Source organism: Podarcis vaucheri (genome assembly GCF_965113315.1).
Source record: "Podarcis vaucheri genome assembly, chromosome: 8".
Lineage (NCBI taxonomy): Eukaryota > Metazoa > Chordata > Lepidosauria > Squamata > Lacertidae > Podarcis > Podarcis vaucheri.
In genome coordinates this window covers 19,581,326-19,609,257 of record NC_138766.1, presented here as the reverse complement: position 1 = coordinate 19,609,257, position 27,932 = coordinate 19,581,326, and the positions used below count along the sequence as shown (strand labels likewise).

General features: G+C 42.3%; 1 protein-coding gene across 4 annotated transcripts in view; it reads left to right on the top strand.

Annotated features, from left to right (window-relative positions):
• Positions 1-27,932, top strand: part of CDH12 (cadherin 12) — a 666,500-nt gene that overhangs the window by 587,258 nt on the left and 51,310 nt on the right. For all 4 annotated transcript variants that reach the window (XM_082234335.1, XM_082234336.1, XM_082234338.1 and 1 more), the window contains 2 exons: positions 8,360-8,479; positions 15,541-15,708. In XM_082234335.1, coding sequence (XP_082090461.1) covers positions 8,360-8,479; positions 15,541-15,708 — 288 coding nt within the window. The remainder of the gene's footprint in view (positions 1-8,359; positions 8,480-15,540; positions 15,709-27,932) is intronic.

Below are 27,932 nucleotides of genomic sequence, written 5' to 3'. Positions count from 1 at the left end.
TAGTTTGTTGTGTGTGCTTGATTGCAGGGTGTGTATGTCATGCACACAACAGCATCACCTTTTTCTGCGCATTAGCAGAAAAACCATTGTAGCCCCTCATCTAAAATATCTCAACAAATTGAATTATTGGATCCACAAGGAAAGTTTCTGGGCAATCCACAAGATGTTTGGGGCAATATATAACTTTTTCTTAAAATTCCATTCCTTTTTCAGTACCATTTTGAGGCATGCCTCTTTTTCCTCTTCAAGAAAGTTTTTTGCACTGTTAGCAAGGATGACACTGGAATCTTAAAAGTGCCTTCTCCAAGTCGCAGCCTGCAAACTATCAATGAATAAGCTTCACATAATCATTTCTTGAAGAGCTCAAGGAGGTGGCAAAGTATGCCTGAGAGAGGGACCTAGTGACACTTAAAAAATATTGTTGAAGAGCCAGACTATAGTGATGAACAATAATAAAAATAAGTCAACATAGGGCCCACAATTGTACAAAATGTGTTGATGCAGAGTGAGAGGAAGAATTAAGGACCTTTTGTAATCTAGTTCAGAAGCCTGCAAGGAAAATAGTGCCACCTGGTGACAGAAGGCCATGACTGAAGAAATAAACTGCCAGACATTGTATTGATTTGGTGTGGAGCGTCTGAAGGTAGGAAACCCTGTGTTTCTTATGAGGAGGAGTGTCAATTTCTGTGTAGTAAAGGGATACTAATAGCCAGTGCTATAATTCTCACAGTTTGAAGCAAAGGAGGTTGTGATATTATGGCTACACTCTGAGAATCAGGGTAGAATATAAAGTTTTTAGTGGGGTATGTCTCTCATAGCTCAATACATTTTCACTCCCTATTTCCTTGACAATTTGTCTTATTCTTAATGGGGATGGGAAAGGGAAAGGGGTAGTCGTGAACAAGTTATAAGAAACAACGAGGCTACTTGCTAAGGTTTCTCCGACTGGCACAAACATATGTTGAAGATGAATAATTGAAAGGCAGGTAATGCAAAGTTAATTATAAGTTCATTTGTGGTATAAAATATCTGTGACCAAAGGAGGCTTTTAATAGCTCTGTGAAGGAGAATATTTTGGTAGGTTCTTTTCTGTTCTTGGGAGCTGTCCTAGCTAGGCATGGCATAGGTGTATGGCTGCCGGTGATTGTTCAGCACCATGGACAGCTCACGGGGCTGGAGTGAAGATGAAGCATAAACCCAGACTTGCTGAGGAGGAAGGAGCTTGGGCTGTTGCTCCAACACTAGTTGAGGTAGTATTTGAGAGTATCTTGGTATTCCTGTTCTATTCCTTATTATAAAGGATTTGGCATTTTATCTGAAAATCATAACCATGTTTAATAGAACAGATGTCTAGTGCAACCCTGATGACAACTGATCGGAAAATGCTCTTATCAGCAGCGTGAGCCAGCATGGCCAATGGTCAGAGATAATGGGAGTTGGGGGTCCTAAACATATGGAGTACACCAGGTTAGGGAAGACTGCAAGTCACATTAACCTTTCGGGGCTTGCAATAACTGTATATCTATAGCACATAAAATGTTTCATACAAAGGGGAAAACAGTATATTCATTCATTCAAAATCCTTTATAAAGCACGTATATTTTCACAAATCTCTAAGTGTCTTTCTTTAAAAGAATTTTCTGGCTACTTGGCATTCTGGTGCAAAATTTCAAATATAAGTGTGTTTTTTTAAAAAAAAAATCATTGTCATCATCATCATCATCATCTTTTCAATGAAATACACTGCTGATTGTAAGAGATAATATAAAGTCTTAATTCTCAGAGGCCTTTTTGTTACCAGAATAGATTAACAACCATGGAGCTAGATCTTAAAAGTCCCTTCTCCAAATTGTAGTAACAAGTTAGTAAAAAAAAAAAAAAGTAAAAAGATAATTTTAAAAAACAGAGAGGTTCAAGACTTCAGTGAGAAATGTCACTGGCTCTTGAACTTATTTGGGGCTTTTAGTTTTGGGGCTCTGAAATTCCTCTGTTTTCATGGGGAGAAGCTTCCTTGTTCCTGTCAGAGTTCTCCTTGTTTGCAATTCAGTTAGAGTCCGCAGAATTCTTCAGGTATTTAGCACCTGCAATTTCTTAGGTATTTAGCACCCAGCCATTCCAGATTTGCTTCAAACTACCTCTTTAGGCTCAATTTCTGTAGCAACTCTTATTAGAAAGTGTTTTGTGTATCAGATAGCGCAGCACTCTCACACCGGCCACTAGTCAATTAAAGCAATTAGAGGTGTCACTTTTCTTGCTTTGTGCGGCTTGTTCAGAAACAAATCCCATTTACTTTACACCTCTGTTTCCTTCTGACCTACTCCGAGCTGCTGCTGAGACTTGCAATTCTTTTTGTCGTGCACAGTGCTAATCTATGAGAAGTGCAGCATGTCGGAAGCTTTGCATATTAGAGTGGCCATCGTGGTTTTATGGCAAGCTTCTCCTTGAGCTCTCGTGTCATGTCCAATTTCTGGGAGGTCATTTGTCATGCTATGCATAGGTCTCTTTATCACACACCTGGCTTTCTGAAGGCAACACAGCCACCCAGGAGCACGCATCAGTCGGTATGCAAATCGGCTTTGAAAATGTTTCACATGGCTGTCCTCTTGTTCTGCCTGGTCTTTGGATGATGCTACCGATTTTGAAAGGCAAGGGCTGATGGCCATGAGTGCTGCATGTTCTGAGTGACATTACGGTTGTCGAGCTGCATTAATGTTCAAATGCTGGGCATCCATCTATTTCGGTTCCCACCCTTCAAACTAAGTGTGACAGCCCTTCCACCCCTCTGTGGCATTCTGCTGAGGAGCTTTTTCGGATATTTTGAAGCCAATGCTGCATTTTGGAGATGGGGGTAGGAGAATCGAGAAGAGACTCATCAAAGCTTTTTTTAACCAAAGGCCAAATGATGGTGCTGTTTACGTGGCATGTATTAGAATCAGAGGCCTACTTTGGAGGGGCTTGGACCGAGTTTCTCTTTTTTTTACTGTTCCATCTCAAGTGGCAGTAAACTAAAGGTAAAGGTAAAGGACCCCTGACAGTTAAGTCCAGTCACAAACAACTCTGGGGTTGTGGCGCTCATCTCGCTTTACTGGCCAAGGGAGCTGACGTTTGTCCGCAGACAGTTTTTCTGGCTCATGTGGCCAGCATGACTAAGCCACTTCTGGAGAAACCAGAGCAGTGCATGGAAATGCCATTTACCTTCCCGCTGGATGGATACCTATTTATCTACTTGCACTTTGACGTGCTTTCGAACTGCTAGGTTGGCAGGAGCTGGGACTGAACAATGGGAGCTCACCATGTCATGGGGATTCGAACCGCCGACCTTCCGATCGGCAAGCCCTAGGCTCAGTGGTTTAGACCACAGCGCCACCTGCGTCCCACGGCAGTAAACTAGGAAGCCCAAAATTACTGCCCAACCTATCTCCAACAGGCAACTGACACATGTCACTGATCAAACTGCATCCTCTACCTGCCCCACTTCATGTCATGTATGATGTCAAGTGTGGGGCAGGTGGGTGTGGTTTGGGGGGAAATGGCCCAGTAAACCAAGTGGGAAGCCTAGTGGACGAAATTTGACCCATGGGCCAGAAGTTCCCACACCCATGGGATAGTACAATGGAGGCACCTAAGAATAGACAGGGACCTTCAGCACTTCTCACACTAATGTTCAATCGGCGATTCCTTTACATCAGTAAGAGTCCAACTAGAAGATGTATTTGTGTTTTGTTTTTTTCTTGAAGCCTTTGCATTCCTGCCCCCTCTTCAGTCACGCAAACTGACAGCATGGAAATGATAATGCAAGATGAGCAAACTCAGTCGGAAAACTTCCATTGTTATCCAAACCCTTGTGCACTTACATACTTGCTAATAAGTTTGTGTGCTTCTTCCCACTACAATATTTTTGGGGGCAGTTGTTCTGTCCCTGCAAGTCTTTTTAACATGCATTTTGGGTACAGCCTATTAGCTGCTATTTTGAACGAATGCATTTCCTTTAGTCATGCAAACACGATAAATGTTAGGTAAGCCAGAGGACTGTCTAAACTTCCAGATAGTAAAAACCTTCTTTGCAATTAAGAAAAACCATGCACATTGACTGCAAAGTGTGGCAACAGGTTCCTATATGGGGGCATTTTTAGGTTCACTTGTGATTTTTCATCTTTTTCAAAAAGTTAAGAGTTTCTTGAGCATGGCAGAACTGTATAAAAAGGTTACTTTTTAAGAAAAAAATCTTAGGAGGGAAATTTTTTGGGTCCCTCCCCAAACTCTACTATCCATGAAAAAGAAGAAAGAAATCTTAATGATTTGTGATGGATTGGGGCTATTACAGAGTAGTATCTCTGGCATGAAAGTAATGAGATGACTGCTAGAAAGCAATTCTCTCTTGATTTACCCTTCTCACTATCTAGGACAGGGATGTAGCATGCAATTTTATTTTATTTTTACCTGTGGAACCTTGCCTCCTATCCTCCAAACAGTATTATGCATGGTATGTGGGTATGTGAGATGTATATGAGATTTACCTTTGAGTAGGTGTAGTTAGGACTGTGCTATAAGAGGATTTTGATATCTGATTCATGGTACCAATCAGTGTTATGCCAGATTAGAAGCAGGTTCTCTTTGTCATTTAAATTTGTTCAAAGTGTTCCTATGCCACATCGTGATGAAATGTCTCTTAAACCAAGGCTGGATGAGTGATATATATCAAATAATGTTGCTCTCATAATATTAGGAAAGGAACTGATGCTAGAGATTAAAAAAGGGAAAATTGTCCCTTTTTGGATTTGGATGCTGAATATTAGAAAGCATAGGGAGAAACTGTCATAAGCCATTAGTCCATCCAACTCAGTATGTCTGTTGACTGGCGGAGGCTAAGGCCTTTAACCAGATTCTTCCCCAGCCCTACATCAAGATGCCAGGGATTGGGACCTTTTGCATACATGGAGTTCTGCTGGTGAGCTGCAGATCTTCACCTAATTTTGGTAATTTTGAATTTTCTGAATTTTGTCTGTGCATAGCAGAGGAAGATCAGTTGTTGGATGCAACTGGTGTTGTTTAGCTGTTCTTCTTGAATAATCCCTTTGATAAACTTCTGCCGAACCAAGGTTTCCCAGAAAATAGCTTGAAATGGTTTGAAAAGTTGGTATATGGTATATGACATTGGTAAATAGCATAGATGGTTTGTCATAATTGATAGTTGGCATGCATTCATTTTTAACATTACTTAGCATTTGACAATGATAATGTGGGGAGAGAGAATTCTAGAAAGAACATGAGATGGTTATTGGTATTTAACATTTAACAGTTATGAGATTTCATGTTTGAAAATCGAAACAATTGAGAAACGTAACATAACTTAAAGCATTTTTATTTTGCAATCAGGAAACATGTTTACTTTTCACTTTAAAAAGCCCTCATTCATAACTTTGAATTGAGATTTTCAAAAATACATCTAATTTTTCATGCTTGCAAATATCATTTCTGGTACTAGATGGGCCCGCACAAAATACAAATGCATTTTCTTCCCATTTTGTATATATCCCTCTCTAACATGTGGAGGACATGTATAAATAAAATCCTGACTTGCTATTATTCATAACACAGATTGGCTGGACTGTTTATGTGAAAAATGTTACTTCAGACAGTTGGAAAAGAGAAGATATATACATTTTCAGGAATGTATAGCAGGAGATGGGAATGCTCTTTCTAACAGCTGAGATATTGATGGAGCCAGCAAGTTCATTCTGTTATCAGGAGCAGCCCAGACACAAAAGTAGCAAGTTAGAAAAAAGCTCTTCTCTAGGTCAAATATTTCTTTCTCATATTACTTATGGAGGAATCAACTTCAGGAGTTTATCTTTACAGCACATAATTGGTAATTTCCCCCTCCCCTAAAAGACAGGCAATGTCAGCATCTCTCTTTACAGATGCTCCATATACTTTCACGGTCATAAGGCTTTGCCAATGACAGGTCAGGAAAATGCAGTCTGAATCTAAGGCCTTCCTGATCTGAATTGCAATATACTGAATCCTTAAATCTCCTTTGCAGTTCTTTCAAGGGAGAGGGGAAAAACACAGAAGTTGAGGGCAAGGCAGCAAGGTGGATGGTTGTTGATTGATTTTGCTGGAATACAGAAATAAGGACAGGCTGTTCTTTTTTGGGTGACAGCCTGCTATATTTGGCAATATTACCCTTGCAAGTGTTACATTTTTAGAGCAGCCATATGAATAATAAGAACACCACCCTGCAGTTTTAAGAGGAAAGCTAGCACAGAATGGCCAGATTTTATACTCTGGCACAGCTAGTGAATATCAGAAATGTACATGTGCATTACAGAACACGAATGCCACTTGTTGCATTCCACCTGAAGTTCCTTAAATATGTATAGAATGGGATATCCCCCTACCTTTTAACTCTATGATGTTCTAAATAGACCACTCTGAGTCAGTTCCTTTCTGTCACCCCAACCTTGGCTTGGCCAAATGCAATTGGGAAAATGTATTCACTTGTCAATAGATGTCTCCTCCAGAGTATCTACACATACCCACTTGAAAGGTTGGAGGTGTATATTGTAGGAAGTTGAAGCATGGCAAGATTAGTGAGCGTTAGAGGAAGGTGGTCTTGGTCAATCTCAGGAGCAGCCCTTAACTGCCTCTACTACACAACACCAAGCCCTTAAGCCAGTGGAACAATTTGTGGCCCTAGGGCAGGCATAGGCAAACTCTGGCCCTCCAGATGTTTGGGGCTACAATTCCCATCATCCCTAGCTAACAGGACCAGTGGTCAGGGATAATGAGAATTGTAGTCCCAAAGCAGCTGGAGGGCCAAGTTTGGGGATGCCTGGAATAGGAGAACACAATTGCCCTACAATAGGTAAACAATTCCAAACATACCCAGCAAATAAAATGACATGGTGTGCACTACTACATGGTATCAGTGTCCATCTACACACATTCAGATGTACAGTGGTACCTTGGGTTACAGACGTTTCACGTTACAGAAGCTTCAGGTTACAGGCTCTGCTAACCCAGAAATAGTACCTCGAGTTAAGAACTTTGCTTCAGGATGAGAACAGAAATCGTGCCGCCGCCGTGCGGCAGCAGCAGGAGACCCCATTAGCTAAAGTGGTGTCTCAGGTTAAGAACAGTTTCAGGTTAAGAACGGACCTCTGGAACAAATTAAGTTCTTAACCCAAAGTTCCACTGTATAAGCACTAGAGACAACAAAGCCCACCCTCCTCCAACTCAGAGATTTAACTTCTGGAGACCTTGGGGCAGGAGCTGGAACTTGAACAATGATGGGTCCATCAACTCATGCTAACAAAATGTTAACCAAGCACCCCTAAATGGCGACAATAGGATGAAACAGTGACCGACAGTGATTTTGCAGAAACCGAAAAATGCCCCAAAATAAGAATGTCCTTGCTCAACAGAACGTGATGCATCTGTCACATCTGGAGGGCAGGAAGTTTGCCTATGGCTGCCCTAGTCTTCCTTGGCCTTCTTTCATTCAAGTGGTAAGAAGGGAAATGCAGTGGAGGGGAGGGGTTTGCAGAGAGACAAAAGAGGTGCCCCACTCACCTTTCATTCCTGCCCTGCCCACTGCCAGCATGTAAGTTCTGACATTTAACCCTAAGAGAACACAGTCATTGGCTCAAATAGTTTGCACTCCTAGCACCTATCAATTAGCAAGACATTCTGCAGCTTTTACAAAGGAAATGAGGGAAACACAAACAGAGCATAAGATATTGATGTCTGCTGCTCATGTGGTCTACCTGCTGCCTCCATGATCAGAGGAGATGTGCCTCGCTGGGAGAGCGCTGTTTGCATGTCGGTCCTGCTTGAAGGCTTTCCACACCATGTGGTTGGACAATGTGAGAAAGGGATGCTGTACTAAATGGGTCTTCAGTCTGATCCAACAGGGTTCTTCTTGGGCTCATTGATCTGCTTTGACCCATTTGTATTGAAGCTTGTTTTAAGCATACCTTGAGTATACACCTTGAATATTACTTCATCCAGAAAACTAGATCCAGAAACTATATTACCACATTGGCCTGAATATAAGCTGCACCTTTTTTTCTAAATTCCTACCGTGAAAAGTTAAAGTGCTGCTTAAATTCACGACCTTACAAAAATTGGCTTTTACGATATTGCTGCTGAAACAGACATACGGTAAAACGGAACGGGTGTGAGTGCCTGCAGAGTTTTAAGGGATCTGCTTATATTTGGGTATTGTCTTTTTTTTCTCCCCCCCCACCCCCTTGAATTTTAAAGGTGCGGCTTATATTTGGGTGTGGCTTATATTAGGGCCAATACGGTACTAAATGAAACCATTTTCTCTCTCCCTCTTTTCGCCTTCTCTTAGGGGCATATGTGCTACAGGTCAAAGCAACCGATGCTGATGACCCAACCTATGGAAACAGTGCCAGAGTGGTTTACAGCATCCTTCAGGGACAGCCATATTTCTCCATCGATCCCAAGACAGGTAATGAACATATTTGCCAGGGAGAATCGTATTGCTTCCCACTTTCAAATATCAAACTGATTAGATGCCCACCTGGACAGTCTTTATCCGATGACAGTGGAAGAAAAGGTGACAGTATTATTGTTTGTGGAAAAGCATCAACTGTTTCCCATTAGCACAAGGTAAGTAGCATTGCCTTTTCAGAATTCAACAAATATAAGGATTGCTCTGCTGAATAAAAATAAAGGTCTATCAAAGAAATGAACAGGCAGTGTTCCATATGGGAAATTTTGTAAAACAGCTTCCAGGTGATTATGGTAAGGGATGGGTGGATCAGCCACTTCACAGCCCATGCCAGTTTCTCATGTGTTAATTCATAAGGCTGTTCTCTGTTTGTTTGTTTTTTGGCATTATCCTGAGCGAATAACACAAAAAAAGAAAACACACATATAAATGCATATTCAAAAATACATTTCTGGATGTATTTTCTTACAGAAATATGCATGTCTAAAGATTTTTATTTTTTATGTCTTTGGTTACTTTTCTGTGCCAAGAACTGCATTGAAAAATTCAGCACATGAGATCTGGAGAACTGCATTCTGAGCCATTCATTAATCCAAGCATTGCGGACTGGGTCCCTTTCCATTAGAATTTACAAATAAACAATTCTTCCCAATGCTGCCCACAAAGGTTCAAAAAAATGGGTGCAGTTACCATGTTTGAAATTGCGACATCTGTGCCACCTCACAAAAATAACTTCACAGGTAGAATGGAGCCCATACAATTCTGATTTCAAGCCACTACTAAGTTATTGTACCAATTCAGCCTATCGTTTACAGCACTTAACATACTGCAGAAGGTTGCTTTATACCAGATAACAGCTGACAGCTATTTGTTATAGATGTCAGTGACTCCGGTTGCAATCTTAAGCAACTTCATTGCAAGTTAGGTGGGAGAACTCCTGTGTGCTGCTTCTCCCCTGTGAATGCCTTTCCCACACCCCAAATATAGTGATTGCTACATAATAAACACAATTCCCATGCCCCCTGATTGAAACATAAGAGCTGTTTTCAGAATTGGTGCACATCTTGCTGAATTGTATCATTTCCAGCAGATGGGGGCTGGAATCACAAGTTTAAATGTTTCCCTGTATAAAAGGGCCGTTGACATAGAAAACTAGAATGTCAGGGAAGAGGGTAAGCACACTGACATGCTAGGTTTCTGTGTACTAATCCCCCCCCCTTCTGATGGTACATTTAAGCATCAGCAATTTGAATCTGACTTAGAATTCTGCTGTGGTTTATATAGCAGACCAACTCCGAATGCTACACTGAGTCAACATATTAAACAAAGGTTTACTGTGATGCAAATGAACAATGGCAAGCCTCAGGCTTCTGTGCCACCACTCCACCCCTCACCTTCAGCATGGCCAGGAGGAGGCATTTGGAAGCTTTAATTTCTGATTTTGATTAACCACAGTTGGTTGTGTTGTGGCAATGCAATACACTGTGGTTACTTTAAGCATGGGTTGTTTGAAACAAGCCACTTTAGGCTCTGGGTTACAGACCCTCCAAGTGTCCCTATTTTCCAGGGACAGTCCCAGATTTACAGAAGCCATTCCAGTTTCTGATTTGATCCCAGAATGTCCTGATTTTCCTTAGGACATCCCTGTTTTCATTGGAGGAGTTTTTTTTGGGGGGGGGGGTTCTGGAGTTATCCGACCCTTGAGCCATCTGAAGGCAGCCCTGTATAGGGAAACTCTTTAATGTTTCATTATGTTTTCAGATATGTTGGAAGCTGGCCAGAGTAGCTGTGACAACCCAGTCAGATAGATGGAGTATAAATATTATTATTTTTATAGAATAGGATGTCCCTATTTCCTCCGACAAATATCGGAGGGTATGTGGTTATGAAGTTGACTTCTTTCAACAAACCATAGTTAAGATTAAGCACAGTGTAGGGTTTGAATATAATGCTAAACTTGGTCAGTCAAAAGCACAAGCAAGGCTTCTTAGTTCATCTTTGTGGCAGAATTGGAATGGGAAATGGAAAGGAGAATGCATGAACTTCAGGCTCATCCCTAACATGATAAAGCGTAGTTTACTGCACTATCCAAACATAGACAAAAGGTTTAATATAATATGAAATCTCAATGCATAGTGATATCCCCTCCCCCCAGTTAATCTGGTTTAATCTTACCCTGAGCCAAATTTCCAGTAGGCTATATTCTGCACATGAGTTATAGCTAGGATCTTCTGAGCATTTTGCAGTACTGCTTGGATGCTACAGGAAATGTTTATTAATCTGGAATAAACCAGACTTTTAATGAACATTGGTGTTCGGTGGGAAACCTGCCTTTCCCCAGCTGCTTGCTTTTGGCATTTGTCTGGCCTGGAGGATGGGAGACAAGCAATAATGTCAGGCTGTTGTTCAGAGTCCACTAGATGTGCTGGTAGAGGGACCCAGAAATGCTCCTGGGACAGGATGACAGTTAATTGCATATCTTGCCCTGTGTTCCGAAATGTCACTCCCGCTTCTGTATTTAATAATTCAATGACTTAACCAAAATGCTCTGCACTAAATTCTGCCAATTGTGTGCCTTGAATGCAACGTAAGAAAGAGCTTGCCTGCCTGCCCCCTTTCTGCAAATGGAATTTCTTTTCCCTGCAAACCTCTCCTTGAATGTCAGATGGAGTGTTAAAGACCCTGGCTTCCTGGCTAATCAATGACTGGAGGTGGAAACAGCATAACGCTGTCAGTGCAGGCACTGTAGAGGTCGTGTCCTCTGTCAAATATACCCTGTTTTAACAAAAGATGATATCGCAAGTGTGAATCAGAGAGTTTACTTTTTAAATTAGGATGAGGATGTGTCTGTTTTCCCCCCTTCCTCGGGCTCTAGGGGATAAAAATCGCTTCCTTTAATGTTCTTCTTTTAATTAGATCTCGCTGACAATACAGAGGTGTTAAAATCCAGGCTATACGTGTGTTATATAAAGTTTCTGGATGAGATGAATGATGACAACAAAGATTTCCCCAGGATCCCCTGCTCTGCTTCTTTCTGCTTTTGTTCTCAGTGCCACCTTCATTAATTATTTTCACTCAGAAGCTGGGGATTTTCACATTGGGGGGGGGGAAATGCCATGGTCATTGGATATGAGTGGTCTCAAAGCATGGGAGCTTGTTCAATCCACTTCTCCTTAAACCACAATACCCTATCGGAAAGCCATTATCCTTCTGGGGGTCTAGGCAGCTTTAGCAGTGATTTGTCTTTCTCCACTGCTCCCCATTGGGACTGATCGCTTTCCTTTCCAGTTCTTTATATAAGCTTCTCCTCTCCCTCAAGCTCACAGACAGAGGTAAATGAACTGGTTGAGCCCAGAGCTGCTAAGGAACTTGAGAAGGTTCCTGCTATGGAAGCAGAGGTTTTTACTGGCCATAAGCCTGCAGAACCCTAGCTGGAATCCAAAATCTCATGGGTGGCTTTCCCCTGTATTCCCAATACAAGTCAGGTACTTCTCCGTTCTTCTGTGCTTGCCCAAGAATCCAGGGGGACAGCAGGTGGGAGGCCACAGAAGGGAGAAATACTCGCCCTTTCTCTAGAGAGTTGGTCCTTTAAAACATTCACACTTCTGTAGTATTGGGGTGCAGCTTCAGATTCCACCACCTGCTTTTGAAGAATCATGATTTTATACATTGATAGTTAGTTCCAAGAAGCTGGCCATGTGCATATAATAGAAACAGGGATCCCTAGATGATAACCTTTTCAAATGTGTACTGCATTGTGATTCCTGACCTCTAAAAGGCTTGAAAGGGGCTGTCAGATCACATGCAATAATGCCACTCATGCCTTCATAGTGATTTGTTGTTGTTTAGTTGTTTAGTCGTGTCCGACTCTTCATGACCCCATGGATCAGAGCAATTAGATTTAATTATTTTGTGTGTACAGATGATCAGCAGTATGGTTTGTATTCCACTAACTCATACTCAGAGTAGACTAATTGGAATTAATGGCCCTACATTAGTCATGGTTGTTAATTGCAATGGGTCTACTCTGAGTAAAGGAGTGATATGTCTAGGGCTACATCAGGCATGGCCAAACTTGGCTCTCCAGATGTTTTGGGACTACAAGTCCCATCATCCTTAACCACTGGTCCTGTTAGCTAGGAATGATGGGAGTTGTAGTCCCAAAATATCTGGGGGGGGGCAAGTTTGGCCATACCTGGGCTACATAATAAGATTTTTTTCTTGCAAATGGATTAGAACTAAATATTTTGCTTCCCCTGTCCAAATATTAGGCCTCCGTTTTTGTACAAAATACCATCATCCCTAGTTCTCCATTCCCTGCCTATGAGTCTGTGTTTTTTTTAATGTCACGGATCAGATTTTTACTGCGGTCAAGAAAATGCAAGATCTATAGACAGAGCCGTGGTATAGATCCCTTATGTCGTTTGGCAAGGTGCAGGCAAATAATGAAATATTTTCTCTTTTTCTTGGGGGTAAGCTGAACATAATTATTTGCTCTGGTTAAGTGCTTATGGCACAGCTCATGAACACCTGCTTTTGAAGAGACTGTTTCTCATTTTAACTAAGACTTTTAATTTGTAAAAAAAAATGAGAGAAGGAAGAGAATATTGCTCATGAGCTCTTTCAGACATGACTATTATTATCATTGATTTAAAACAAAAACAAAACAAAAAACTGAAGATCGAGTTCTATTACATAATAAAAATTGGAACAAGCCTTTGGATATCAACCCAGGGGAGAAAATCATTGCTTGATTGAGTACATCTGTAGTGAGATGACAGACAATTGCTCATTAGGAAGACTTTGGCTAGATTTAAAACTACTTGATGATATTTTTGATACAGTGCATGAATAAATATAGTCACAGTTCTATACTAGATCACTAGATCAGGCAAGTTCAGAGCATTTCCCTTTGTTTCTTCATATGTTTGAGAAGGCTGATTATTTATTAAATTTTGGGCTGTAGCCCCCATACTATGATCCCAAAGAGCTTCTCCCTCACTTTGTGCCACCCAGCAAAGCATGCACCCTTGCCAGTACCAGCCTCCAACAAGATACTGACTTGGCAGCTTCTGCAACTCTCCACAGGAAGCAATTCTGCTCAGATCCAAAGCATCACGAAAGATGCAACTTCACACCTGGCAGGTGCCTCTTCCAGTGCAAATGAAACAGATTCAGAAACCTCTGGGGTGTCCTGTCATTTGGGGCTGTTGAGAGGGGTTTTGTCAAGCTGGAATGATGAAGGCAGAAGTCTCTCGTCCATTATTGGGCGTATGGCATATAATGAAGTCTGGATGGGAGCTCATCAGTCTTAGCTGCCTATGCTGAAACAGAGGCTACTACTGGTGCACATGGGATTTATACAGGTAGTTGCTCCTTAACAGAGACATCGTCTGTTCTAAAAGCTAATTTTTATTATTATTTATTGAATTTATATACCACCCTATACGGGGAGGTCTCAAGGCGGTTCACATAAAAGATCAACATAAAAAAACACAATAAATATAATCAAAATAAAAACAACATCCCAATAACCCCCCCCCCCCCAAAAAAAGAGCCACATTTTAAAAAGGACATAGGATCAATCAAAGCCTGTTTAATAAGGAATGTTTTTGTCTGGCACCTAATAATGAAGATCTGATGTTTTATTTATTTATTTCGCTTTTGTTTAGTGCAGTGTTTCCCAAACTTGGGCCTCCTGCTGTTTTGGGACTACAATTCCCATCACCCTGACCACAGGTCCTGCTAGCTAGGGATGATGGGAGTTGTAGTCCAGAAACAGCTGGAGACACCCAAGTTTGGGAAACACTGGTTTGGTGTATGTATTGAATGAATTCACCAGGCATTATCTTTCCAGGCTAACTTAGTTGTAGGCTGAGCTCAAATTTTGGTGGAAAGGGGCAAAGAGATTTTGTTGGGCAGACAAATGGGGTAGGGGAGGAAACGGATTTCTCCTCTTTCAGCATGACATGTTGCTACCATGCATCAGCTGATGTGTGGTTGAGAGTGTGCTATGCTGCAGCAAAAGGAACATTCAGGAGCCCACTTTCAGCTTCCACTGGTCCCTTTGAACCCCTCTTACTTGCCCCATACTTGATGTCATGTATGGGGAGTGCTGAGGAGCCAAGTTTTGCACAGGTTCCCTACCTTTTCTATATACCCTCCCTCAAAATTGGAGAAATTGAGAGAGATATAGCAGTACCAGCAACATGTTTCTTCTTTCTCGTACCCAAAAATGCAAGAAGGGCTTTTACACTTGCCAGAAGCTTGGCTCTGCCCTCGCTGGTCCTGGAAGGATCCTTTAAAAAAGTCCCATCTGCTCAGAGACTTTGCGCCTGTTCACTGGGGGAGATAGGAAGCCCAGAGCACTTGTTCTTTAGATGTCCCTTTTATGAAGAGGCACGTAGTGAGACCATTGATTCCCTGCTAGTGAGGCTCGCTGACCTCCTGGAAAAGCAAAAAATTGACCTTTTCCTGTTAGGCAAAGATCATAAGATGACCCAGATGGTCGCCAGATTCTGTGTACAGATCTGTAGGCGCAGACCATCCCCCGACCCAAACTAGTTCATTAAGGAAATCCCCAAATTCGGTTCCATGGGTGACGGTGGGTCATCTCTCTGCGGTAACTTATCTTAAAGCTTTAAGTGTCTATACGCTTATCGCATTTATAAATTTTAAATTGATTGTTGTACATTGTTTTAAATGTTTGTTTTCCTTCTGGGATTATACCCCTAAGTGTGTTTTATAAGCTGGTGTCAGACCGTAATAAATTATCTATCTATCTACCCTCCCTCAAAAAGTACCTCTGATTATTGCCAAACAAACAAACAAACAAACAAGACCCAATGGTGTGTGTCCCCCAATTTAAAGAGTTTTTTAAAAGCTTCTATTTTATAGTCTACTAGCATAAGAGTGGTATGCATCCAATTAATGTTCATTTTCTGTGGACACTGTTCAGTGCCAAACAATGCTATGAATTTGATGCCGTGGGTAGAGCATTCTGTCTCGTAAATGTTCTGCTACCTCACAGAGAAACTTCATTTTGTTTCTTTTAAAAGGTGTCATACGAACAGCCTTGCCAAACATGGACAGAGAAGTCAAAGAGCAATATCAGGTTCTCATTCAGGCCAAGGACATGGGAGGCCAGCTTGGAGGATTGGCTGGAACTACTACGGTGAACATCACTCTCACTGATGTCAATGACAATCCGCCCAGATTTCCCAAGAGTAAGTTCTATCACCTATGAGTAACATTCTAGATGAAAATGGTTGTGTTTACTATATCACTCTGATGAATGTTCGAAGTGACTTGTGCTATGGGAGCATGGTTCCACATGGGTCAATTTATAGCACGACATTAAGACAATTTTTTGCCAGCAGAGAGCTGGTCTAGACATTGTATCCCCCACTTGCCCCTGCCCCAATGCATTATCTGTTGCAACATTGTATGAGTCAGGGCCATCACTTGATCATTGACCACACTGGCCAGAGCTGATGGGAGCCCAAAACATTCAGAAGGTACCAGGTTCTGCAAGTCTTGTTAAATGAAACAGCTGGGGAAGGAAGCTAATCTCAGATCTGTGGTGAGTGAAACTGTTTCTAGATTGGCTCTGAAATGCTTACTGGAGATTCCTTAAATCTGCTTATAATTAAGCACATACAGGGTGATTCATAGGGACACAGGTGGTGCTGTGGGTTAAAGCACAGAGCCTAGGGCTTGCCAATCAGAAGGTCAGTGGTTCGAATCCCCACGATGGGGTGAGCTCCCGTTGTTCGGTCCCTGCTCCTACCAACCTAGCAATTTGAAAGCACATCAAAGTGCAAGTTGATAAACAGGCTCCGGCGGGAAGGTAAACAGCATTTCCGTGCACTGCTCTGGTTTGCCAGAAGCAGCTTAGTCATGCTGGCCACATGACCCAGAAGCTGTACGTCGGCTCCCTCGGCCAGTAAAGTGAGATGAGCACCGCAACCCCAGAGTCGTCCGCGACTGGACCGAACGGTCAGGGGTCCCTTTACCTTTACCTTTAGGGTGATTCATAATGAAGTATACAGTTTCAACGCACTATAAAAAAAGAGAATGTAATATATCTTATGTTACCTGTAACAGAATTGTAGGGGAATGTTTAAAGTTTTTTTTAGAAACAGTCACAAATACATTTTCTGCTTGGAGGTTGTTTTCCAAATCGCAATCAAAAATGCCGTTGCACAACAGTTACAGATTCCATTCTGCTCAGTTCAAGAACAAAACATGCCTTCTCCACTGCAGACGTAGCCATTTTGCCTGACTAGTTACGTGATACGCATGCTATCACCTACATCACTTCCCTCAGTAGTGGAACACAAACTTTATGAGTACATCTGCCTCACGGTTCACAGTTGTGGTCCGTGTCGTTGCCTGTTACTGTTTTACAGCATCTGGAAACTGTGTACTTCATTATGAATCACCTTGTATTTCTGAAACACCAAAGTAGTCAACATTTTCTGGGTGTATCTCTCTCCCCCCCCCCAAACACATTTCCAACCGTTACCCCGCTTCTCCGCAAAGCACCTGATTTTCAAACTGTTATGTGCAACATCTGACCTCTCCAAAGAATTCAGGCAGAGGTCTGCATCTTCCCAGATGCCTGGTTTCATATAGTCTTCTCTCCAGCAGTGCTTTTGACTGTTCCTGCTATTGCTTAAAGCAGGCCCTGAATATTGCTTTGTAATAGATGCTGTGGCTTAATAGACTCGGGCATTTCCAAGTGCAAAGGGAAAAGAGTGCTAGCAAACACACATGTCAAACACTCGTTCTCTATTTTATTTTTATTTTGTTCAGCAGAGATGTCATGGGGTTCTTTCTTTACACTTCCAGGGAACTAATCTTGTAGCTCTGTGGCCGTGAATATAGAGCGGTTTCCTCCTTGGCAATGCATTTGCCCTCGGAAAAACCAACACTTCTACCCCGGCTCCCCTTCCGCACGCAGCTCAAGTTGAAAACCTTTCACCTCTATCGCATAAAATGTCACAAAAGCCAAATAATAGCTGTCAGCCTTTGTGGGAATAGACGAGAGTACACGAGAGAGAAATTGTGAGATGCAGACTGGGGCAAGGAAGTAATATTGAACGAGAAAATTTGCATGAGCTACGGCAATCATGTCATGGAATGCTTTGCTGAACTGTGGAGGGTTTAATCAGAAGAGACACTTGAGTGGGAAGTAGGGTAACTTTAGGTGTTTTCACCCATAAAATTGATCCCACATAAGAAACTGCTACAGCTGCAGCTGAACTAGAATAGTTCTGCAGACAGAGACAGATTTTGCCTACACCAGGACTTACTGGGCTGGGGGGTTTATATTCTCTAGTATGTCGTATATTTTTCATACTGAAAGGGGCATGAATATAATTTATTGCTTGCTTTTCCCAGTAGATTCCAAATTAATCTCATCTCTGGTTTCTTCAGGTATTTTCTTGTATGGCCAGTTAAGAGATTAGCCCAAATCATTCTGAATTTCTGACCGTTTTCCTTTGTGGTGGCCCCCTCCGCTGAAAAGCAAGTTGGTGTTCAAAGGGGACAAGTGCTTGTCACTTCAGCAGTTTGGAACATGAGCATGAGCCATTCTTAGATCTAGGCCAGTGTATGACATCATCAGTGATGACATCTTTAGGAGCATCTTCAGGTCTGAATACTGGGCATCCCATCTCCTGTAGGTTCCTACAACCTCACTGTGACTTCGTATATACCTCATCCTTCTTTTCTTTCCCCAACCTTTCCTAGGGGTAGAGCAGCACTGTCGTGAAGGGGTGTGTGTGTGATGAAGGGGTGTGTCTTGTGTAGCACTTGGGTCTGGTTTTTGGCCTGTTGTGAAATTAGAGGTGCAAGGCAAATCCATTATTATTTTCACTCCCTAAAGCAAAAGTTAAGGGACGCAGGTGACGTTGTGGGTTAAACCACAGAGCCTAGGACTTGCCAATCAGAAGGTCAGCAGTTTGAATCCCCACGACGGGGTGAGCTCCCGTTGCTCAGTCCCTGCTCCTGCCAACCTAGCAGTTTGAAAGCATGTCAAAGTGCAAGTAGATAAATAGGTACCGCTCCGGCGGGAAGGTAAACGGCATTTCCGTGCGCTGCTCTGGCTCGCCAGAAGCGGCTTAGTCATGCTGGCCACATGACCCGGAAGCTGTACACCGGCTTCCTCGGCCAATAAAGCGAGGTGAGCTCCGCAACCCCAGAGTCGGTCACGACTGGACCTAATGGTCAGCGGTCCCCTTTACCTTTTAAAGCAAAAGTTGTGTGTTGTAACCTACGATGGTTCAAAACCCTGCCCCCCTGTGCACTCCCCTATGGGGTGGGCTTGTTTGAACAGCTGCACCACCTAGTCAGTTTTGGAGCTGAATGAGATTTATTCCCCCCTCCAGTCAATTTCAATTTTTCTTCCACTTTCCCCTCCCTCATACTATGGAGCTTCTCCTAAGTTCCCATTCCCTAAGATTTCACCCTCAGAGTTCCAGCAGTTGAGGATTTTTCTCCTACTGTCTTTGGTCAAGCAGAGTTGGTTCTCATGTTTCATTTTTTATGTAACAACAGCCCACACATGGAAGTTGTACCGCTTCCATTTCATTCATCTGGGGAACAAATTGTACAACCGAGAGCCCAGATGAAACAAATGAAATCTCACCACATCAGAGAGAGCTCTAGTTTAAAAACTTTCTCTCTGGGGAAAGGAGAAATGTTGAGTCGCCACAGAGTATCACCTCCAGTGGAATTGAAAATGAAGGTTTCTCTGCCAATGTAACTTCCATGGAATTTCAAGGAAAGCTATAAAGAGTTTTATAAGACAGACGAAACTTATCAGGCGTGTTGCACTAATTGAAAATAATCTGTTTATAACCATTAAAAATAGTTTTTATATATGCATTTTTTTAAACTATTTTTATATATGTTAACTGTTTTATAGATGTTATATTTTAAGTTGTTTTGGCATGCCTCATGGGAAGGAGTTATAACAAGAGGTGGTGGTTAGAATAATATTAAAGGGTGAGGGAAGGAAGGAATATCAATCTATTTATATTAGCTTGTAGTATTACCACTATGTGCTACAATTAACTGGTGACTCAGTTCATTTCCCCCCCACAAGGAAGTCACTTACGTTCCAAGCACCTGTGTGATTTCTGCCTTGCATCCAGCTGTTATGCAGTTTAAATAGCTGCATATGAAATCATTCCATTCATTTTCTCATTTTATTTTTATTTTATTATGGTTATCACACCCTTGTGGCTTACATAAGTTAAAACAATAAGTTAAAACTACAACGTCAGCAATAAAGTATCACAACCAACAGGGGAGCAGATTCAGATCCAGTGAAACATAGAAAGTAATAGATATAAAATGCATATCTTCAATTATCTTCAAAGTGGTGAGCCACTTTAGAGAAGGAGTTTGAAAGACAGGGTGCCAAAGCCTTCCTTACATCCCTTGGATGTTAAGATTGGGGGCCACCCTTGGATACTTGGTAGAGGCAGTCTAGGAGAGGACATTGCCTGTGGAATTCCTTGCCCAAAAAGGTGCATCATTACATAGGTTTTGCTTTTTAAATACTTTTTAAAAATTGATTTTAAATAATATAAATTACAAAGAACAATTCAAAGTCCGAATATTGAGATTACTCTGAATCTCCTGACTCCCCCCATCACTTCCCTAATAATATCTACAACTGTATATCAATATTTATCCAAATTTTTATCCTTCTAATTTATCCGTACTTTCTGTTACTTTACAAGTGTGGTTAAAATCCTGCCAATGTTTTAACTTGCTTGCAGTGGTCTCATAAGTAAGTCACAAACTTTTCCCATTATTTTTGAAAGTTCTTGGCTTCTTGATTTCTGAGCTTCCCAGTTAATTTTGCCATTTCGGCATAGTCCATCAACTTGGTTTGCCATTCTTCTCTAATCGGGGTTGTTTCTTCCTTTCATCTCTCTCTCTCTTTTTAAAAAATAATTTTTATTAACAGGCCAATCACATCACATTATCCAAATCACATTAGTTCCAAATTATACAGCCGAATTTTAAATTTTGTTGGGGGTACCCATACATCAAGCTCCGGACGAGTCCAAACATCACTTATATTGCTGCTTTAATTAAACAATCCTAACCAGTTCAATCCAGATAGCCCTTTATTACTTTCTTCATCTTCTTGTTGTTATCGTATATTCCTTTCTTTGCGATCTCTGATAATTATTTCTTCCTTTCATCTCTGGGCTAGTAGCATCCATGCGGGTGTTGTCACGTACATTAACAGTCTTTTCTGGTCCTTTGGTATCTCGGTACCTGTAATTCCTAATAAGAAGGCCTCTGGTTTTTTAACATTATATAGGTTTTCTTAGCATACCAGGAAGGAGAGTAGATAAATAGGATCTGCAAAACAAATTAACTCATCAGAGTCAACCTATATAACCAAATCAAATTACGTTTGGCCAGGTGTTCATTAGTAAATGGGGGTGAACAACATTGCCATAGGCTGAAGATGAACCTATTCACCCAGGTCTTTGATAGCTGAGAGACACATATATTAGGATTCACCCTATTCTTCTGATTGTGAATGGTTTTTTTTTACTGATTTCAATGCTGCACTTCATGTTGTTGTAATCCAGTCTTATGATAAAGGGTAAGAAATTCAACCAAATCAATCCACCAATCAATAGATGCTGCCCCATCTCCATCTAACTTACCTCTAATGGTTAGTGAAACTCAGAGAAAGGCTGAGAAGATTATCTTAATAATCAGACAGGCTGATGCAGCCTTTTAAGAAGCTACATCATAAGCCATTTTGGATGCTAAAGCCTGTTGCACTTTAATCATGATGGCGACACTGTAGACTACTTCCAGACTCTTCCTTACTCCCTCTCCAAATACTGAGAAGGTAGCCTTTGGCTTAGGGCTTAGAGCAGTGATGGAGAGCCTGCAACTCTCCAAATGTTGCTGGACTACAAACACCTACAATTCCCCACCACTGGCTAGAGAATGGGAGAATGGAGTCCAACAACATATGGGAGGGCAGAGGTTCCCTGCCACTCTCTTGGGCATCATTCACGCATGGCAGCTGCATCGCCCCACTTCATGAGCGGGCCAATCCTGGACGTAAGTACCAAAAAAGTAGCCTTCTGTGGGAATGGTATGTCAGCACCAGAAAGCAGGAACTTAAGAGGGACTCTTAAGAAGAGACTCTTGAGAGTCCCATGAACTGCAAAAAGATCAAACCGATTAATTCTAAAGGAAATCAGCCCTGAGTGCTCAATGCAAGGACAGATCCTGAAGCTGAGGCTCCAATACTTTGGCCACCTCATGAGAAGAGAAGACTCCCTGGAAAAGACCCTGATGTTGGGAAAGATGGAGGGCACAAGGAGAAGGGGACGACAGAAGATGAGATGGTTGGATAGTGTTCTTGAAGCTACCAGCATGAGTTTGACTAAACTGCGGGAGGCAGTGGAAGGCAGGAGTGCCTGGCGTGCTCTGGTCCATGGGTTCACGAAGAGTCAGACACAACTAAATGACTAAACAACAACAACAAATCCCATTCACTTTCATTGTGTGACTTGCAACCTGGTGCATAACATTATTTCAAAGGCTTGTTTTCCCTCTGCCAAACTTAGGCAGAGTGGTGGCAACAGCATCACTGCTGATTGGAACTGGTATAACTTTATGCCAGCTTCTTGCGTACCAGCTTGCTTTATGCCAGCTTCTTACACATAGGATTCCTCCTCTAGTCTGGGAGATGTGAGTTAGGTGAGTTTAGTTAAAAATGTAGACCAGATGAAATTCTATGCCATCTCTTATTTTGGCATGCCCAGGATGGAATTTGGTGCCTAACGGAAGAATAGTTAAGTATTGAGATTCCCTCTCCCCCATCATTAGGAGCTTGAAACTGTTAGAACAGGGGTCCGCAACCTAAGGCCCATGGGCCGGAACTGGCCCGCAGACGTCATTTGACTGGCCCAGGAGCTGCCCCCGAACTGAGTTGCCCACTCGCACGTTGCGCTAAACCGGCGCAGCGCAGCACAGGGACTCACTTCCACGGCGCTAAAAATTGCATCTGCGCATGTGCGATCCGACTCATGGAGGGATCTCCACTGGGCCGATTTGGCCCAGGCAAGATAAACCTTGCTGACCCCTATGTTAGAAGTTTCTTATAGTGCAGAATGGTTGCAATATATGGATTAAATCTGCATAGTTAGATCCTAAAATATAATTGCAGATGAATAAATAAATGAATTCATTAAATTCAAATACCGTATTTTTTGCCCTATAGGACGCACTTTTCCTCCTCCAAAAATGAAGGGGAAATGTGTGTGCATCCTATGCGGCGAATGCAGGCTTTCGCTGAAGCCTGGAGAGCGAGAGGGGTCGCACCGACCCCTCTCGCTCTCCAGGCTTCAGGAAGCTATCCCAAGGCTTGCGGACAGCAGCCTGCAGCCCGAAACCCAGGGAGCGCAGCGGAGCGCACCCCGGGCTTCGGGCAGCTCTCCGCAAGCCTTGGGAGCCCGGCGGGAGTTCCCACCGGGCTCCCAAGGCTTGCGGATAGCAGCTTGTTCTGGGGGCTGGGGTCGGGGGAAGCTCGGGCTTTTTTTCTTTATTTCCCCCAAAAAACTAGGTGTGCCCTATGGGCCGGTGCGCCCTATAGGGCAAAAAATACGTTAACTATTAAAGCAAATAAAAATAAAATTTCCAGAGATGCTTCTAGATTTGGAATGAGAACTAGCCAAGTCATTCATCTATCTCACTTGTTGTTTTTTAAACACATGGCATCTAACAAGGCATTAGTACAGGGGTGGGGACCTGTGGCTCTGCAGATATCATTAGACTTCAGCTCCCCTAAGCCTCAGCCAGCATGGGTAATGTTCAGGGATGATGAGAGCTCTAGTTCAGAAGCAACTGGATGGCCACAAGTTATCCATCTCCGCACAGCTGAATCTGACAAGGTCAGAAATAAATCCACCATTTGATAGTCGGGATAAGGCGGCATTCTGTGATCAATTAGAAGGGTTGGAAATTTCTTTAGATCTGAAAAAAATAGACGCCACTCTTGTAAAATGTACTGTGATCAACTCTAGAGCTGCTACAGCTTATTTATAGCAGTTTTAATTCATCTTCTTCAGGAGGAGAAAGATTTACTTACACATTTAAACAACGGAAGATGTATAATTAACTGAGATAAATGATACATTGTGGAATCATGCAAATTAAGTGAAGAAGTTAATTCATGTTTTGCAGTATTTTTGTTCTACAACTTCTTCATCACCTTATTTCTTTGTGTTGAAAGAGAGAAAATGAAAGCATTTAGCTGTATAATGTCTTTTATGCAATGCAATATATGTCATAGGAATATTTGGATTCAAAGACCCACTAACACACACAAAGGTAAATATCCCACTGAGAGACAAAGATCACAAAGAAGAAAACAATCACTAGGAACATTAATTAACTGCATTTTCCCCATTCTAGCTCTAGCAAATCATAGTCCATCTTAACCTAGCAAATCATAGTAGGGAGAGCTTTTCTTGGTTGAAATAATAGAACACCCATAATTCACCTTTCTTTTATACTGGAAATAGCTAGCAATTCAGGTAAAGAATGGTTTTTTTCCAAAAAATGATTTCCAAATCAATAAAGATTTTATGGTTTGCCCTGATATCATGTCGTGTAAGTGAGTGGTTTGAAATTGTTTGCATAAAAGGAAAATAAATGGAGAACAGGATGGTTTATGATATTATTAAAAAGATACACAGACTTTTGCCTTCCAGAAGTCCACGAAAACATAAAGGCTTTTTTTTAAAAAAAAGTCCTATTCTTGCACAGCTCATTTAAAGTTTGGTGGTCTTCATGTAAGAATCTGCTCATACATTAAAGTCAGTTTCTTCTTTCATTGCTGCTGCAGCTGTTGTTAATTTATTAAATTTCTAGGCAACCCTTCCTACTAAAGGAGCTCAGTGAAGTGGAACATGCAGTATAGAAAGCCCAGAACTTTTTTCCACACTGTGTTCAGATATGGTTTTCAAACTTTCTTCCCTGAGGGAACTCTTTTTGCATCAACTTCCACCAGATAATATTGCTTGACTTTCAGCCAAAGAAACAGTGGATTTGGGACTCGTGATAGGGCACTGTTAGAGCAAGAGACAGGAGCATGTCAGCAATAACACACACAGTGCCAGCCTCTGTCTTGGTGTGCCTTGGGATAGATGTTTTACTCTCCCACAGTTCAAGCATGTCCACATCTCCCATCTTCTTCCTTCATTGCTTGGTTCCCAGCCTGTCCCCTCCTGTGCCAGGCAGATTACCAGAATTTGTGGATGATGACACAGCTACTGCCACTCCTACTCTTCACCCATGGACCTAAAATAGACAGATCTGTCAATCATTGGTAGTGGTGGACAAGTTATCCTTCACAGAAGCTTGTCTACTGTTGCTGTTCTATTTATTAAGCAGCTCTTAGTAAGCTACTGAGGAACTCTTGGGCTCCTAGTCAGAAAACCATTATCCTAGAACCTGACACAGTTTAACCAGTAGCAGGTGTATTTGTCTTTACAACAGTACAGTGGTACCTCGGGTTACATACGCTTCAGGTTACAGACTCCGCTAACCCAGAAATAGTGCTTCAGGTTAAGAACTTTGCTTCAGGATGAGAACAGAAATTGTGCTCTGGCAGCGCGGCAGCAGCAGGACGCCCCATTAGCTAAAGTGGTGGTTTAGGTTAAGAACAGTTTCAAGTTAAGTACGGACCTCCAGAACGAATTAAGTACTTAACCCGAGGTACCACTGTAGTTGGACTGTGCATGATTCTCTTTTTGTTTGCAGCAGCAGCAAAATAAAGCTAATGTTTTCTAGGCTGCATCAACAGAAGTATAGTGTCCAGATCCAGGGAAGTAATAAAGGTAAAGGTAAAGGGACCCCTGACCATTAGCTCCAGTCGTGACCGACTCTGGGCTTGCAGTGTCATCTCGCTTTATTGGTCGAGGGAGCCAACGTACAGCTTCCAGGTCATGTGGCCAGCATGACTAAGCTGCTTCTGGCGAACCAGAGCAGCACACAGAAACGCCGTTTACCTTCCCGCCGGAGCGGTACCTATTTATCTACTTGCACTTTGACGTGCTTTTGAACTGCTAGGGTGGCAGGAGCAGGGACCGAGCAATGGGAGCTCACCCCATCGCGGGGATTCGAACCACTGACCTTCTGATCAGCAAGCCCTAGGCTCAGTGGTTTAACCCACAGTGCCACCCGAGTCCCAGGGGAAGTAATAGTCGTGCTCTATTCTATCTCGGTCAGACCACAACTAGAATACTGTGTCTAATTTTGGGCACCACAATTTGAGAAGGATGTGGACAGGCTGGAACGTGTTCAGAAGAGGGCAACGAAGATCATCAAGGGTCTGGAAACCAAACCTTATGAGAAACAGTTGAAGGAGCTGATTATGTTTAGCCTGGAAAAGAGTAGACTGAGAGGAGATATGATAGGCATATTCAAATATCTCAAGAGCAGTCAGGTGGAAGAGGGAGAAAATCTGTTTTCTCCTGCTCTGGAGGGTGGGATTCAAACCATTGACTTCAAGTTGCAAGAAAGGAGATTCCAACTAAACATCAGGGGGATGGGACTTTTTGACAGTAAGAGCTGTTCGACAGTAAAACAGTCTCCCTCGAGAGGTTGTGGAATACACTGGTCAACAACAAATTTGTTGTCTGCGTTTTTTCAGTTGATTTAGGATAAATCTGATGCGCTGAATCCAAAAATCACATTGGTTTTGCTCAATCAGGTCAAGTTTTCGAGCTATGGCCACATGTCATTTTTTTACGTTTTTGTTCACATGTATGCTTGTGTGGAGCATTTTAGAAGAAGTTGGTGGGGGTAAAATGTCATGTCGAATAATTGTTTTGATTGGAAATGATTATTTTAATGATAAGAAGTGTTCAGGTCCGATAGTTCTGGGTGATTATGTCGAAAAGGGATCAGTTTGAAGTCATAAAACCTCAAAATCTTCCATAAATTGGTGCGGCAAAGCATAAAGTTGGGGGATCAATACTAAATTAATCCTGACCTTCAATCAGCCCGTCGTCCTGTAGCTCATTGTGATGAAATTCCAGTGCCTATCTTCAGAGAACTTCCTGATCCTGACATTAGTGACGAAGATGCCTCCAGTGTTGAAGGACATGAAGAAGAAGAAGTGGTTCCTGAAGATGATGCTCCACATCCATTTTCCCAAAAGGAGTTGAATGATCTAGTTCGTGACCTCAGCTTGTCAAAGTACTCTGCCGAACTGTTGGCATCCAGATTGAAGGGAAAAAAACCTCCTCTCTGACAGTGCTCGCATCAGCTTCTTCCGCAACAGGCATCAAGAGTACCTCCGTTTTTTCTCGGAAGAGAAGGAGTTGATGTACTGTGCAGATATTGTGCAGCTTCTGCTCAAGTTTGGAGTGCCACAGTATGAACCCAAAGATTGGAGACTGTTCACTGACAGCAGCAAGCGATCACTGAAATGTGTTCTGCTACACAACGGCAACCAGTTTGCCTCTATACCCCTGGCTCACTCGAGTACACTGAAGGAGATCTATGAAGCAGTGAAGTATGTGCTGGAGAAAATTGGTTATGATCAGCATAAGTGGTTTATTTGTGTTGACCTGAAGATGGTGAACTTTTTGTTGGGACAACAGTCTGGCTTCACCAAGTACCCATGTTTTCTGTGCATGTGGGATAGTAGGGACCGTGCTCAGCATTACACGAAGAAGGACTGGCCTGTGCGGGAGGAATTGGTGCCTTGCAAAAAAAGGAACGTCATCAACGACCCTCTGGTGGACAGAGACAGAATACTCTTCCCACCGCTGCACATCAAGCTCAGCTTAATCAAGCAGTTCACCAAGGCTCTGGACAAGGATGGTGACTGCTTCACTTACTTGTGCCAGGCTTTTCCAGGATTGATCATGGAGAAGTTGAAAGCTGGCATCTTTGATGGTCCTCAGATCCATCAGCTCATCAGAGATCCAGAGTTCAGAAACTCAATGAATGAAGTGGAACTGGAAGCGTGGAAGGCATTTATTCTGGTAGTGAAGAACCTTCTTGGCAACAATAAGACCAGAAACTATGCAGAACTTGTCAACAACCTGCTGACTGCTTTCAGAAACCTGGGCTGCAACATGAGCGTCAAGATGCACTACCTATTTTCACATATGGACTGGTTTCCTGAGAACCTGGGTTCAATGAGTGACGAGCAGGGGGAGAGAGTCCATCAGGACATGAAAGAGATGGAGACCAGGTATCAGGGTCGCTGGGACACAGTCATGATGGCTGACTACTGTTGGTCTCTGAAGAGAGACCTCCCTGCCATTGAGCATTCCAGGAGTTCCAAGAAACGGAAGTTCAAGTCCTGAAGTTTGAAAAATGGTGAAGCAACATGCAATTTACGTGTACTTACCATTATCAATGCCCACCATTC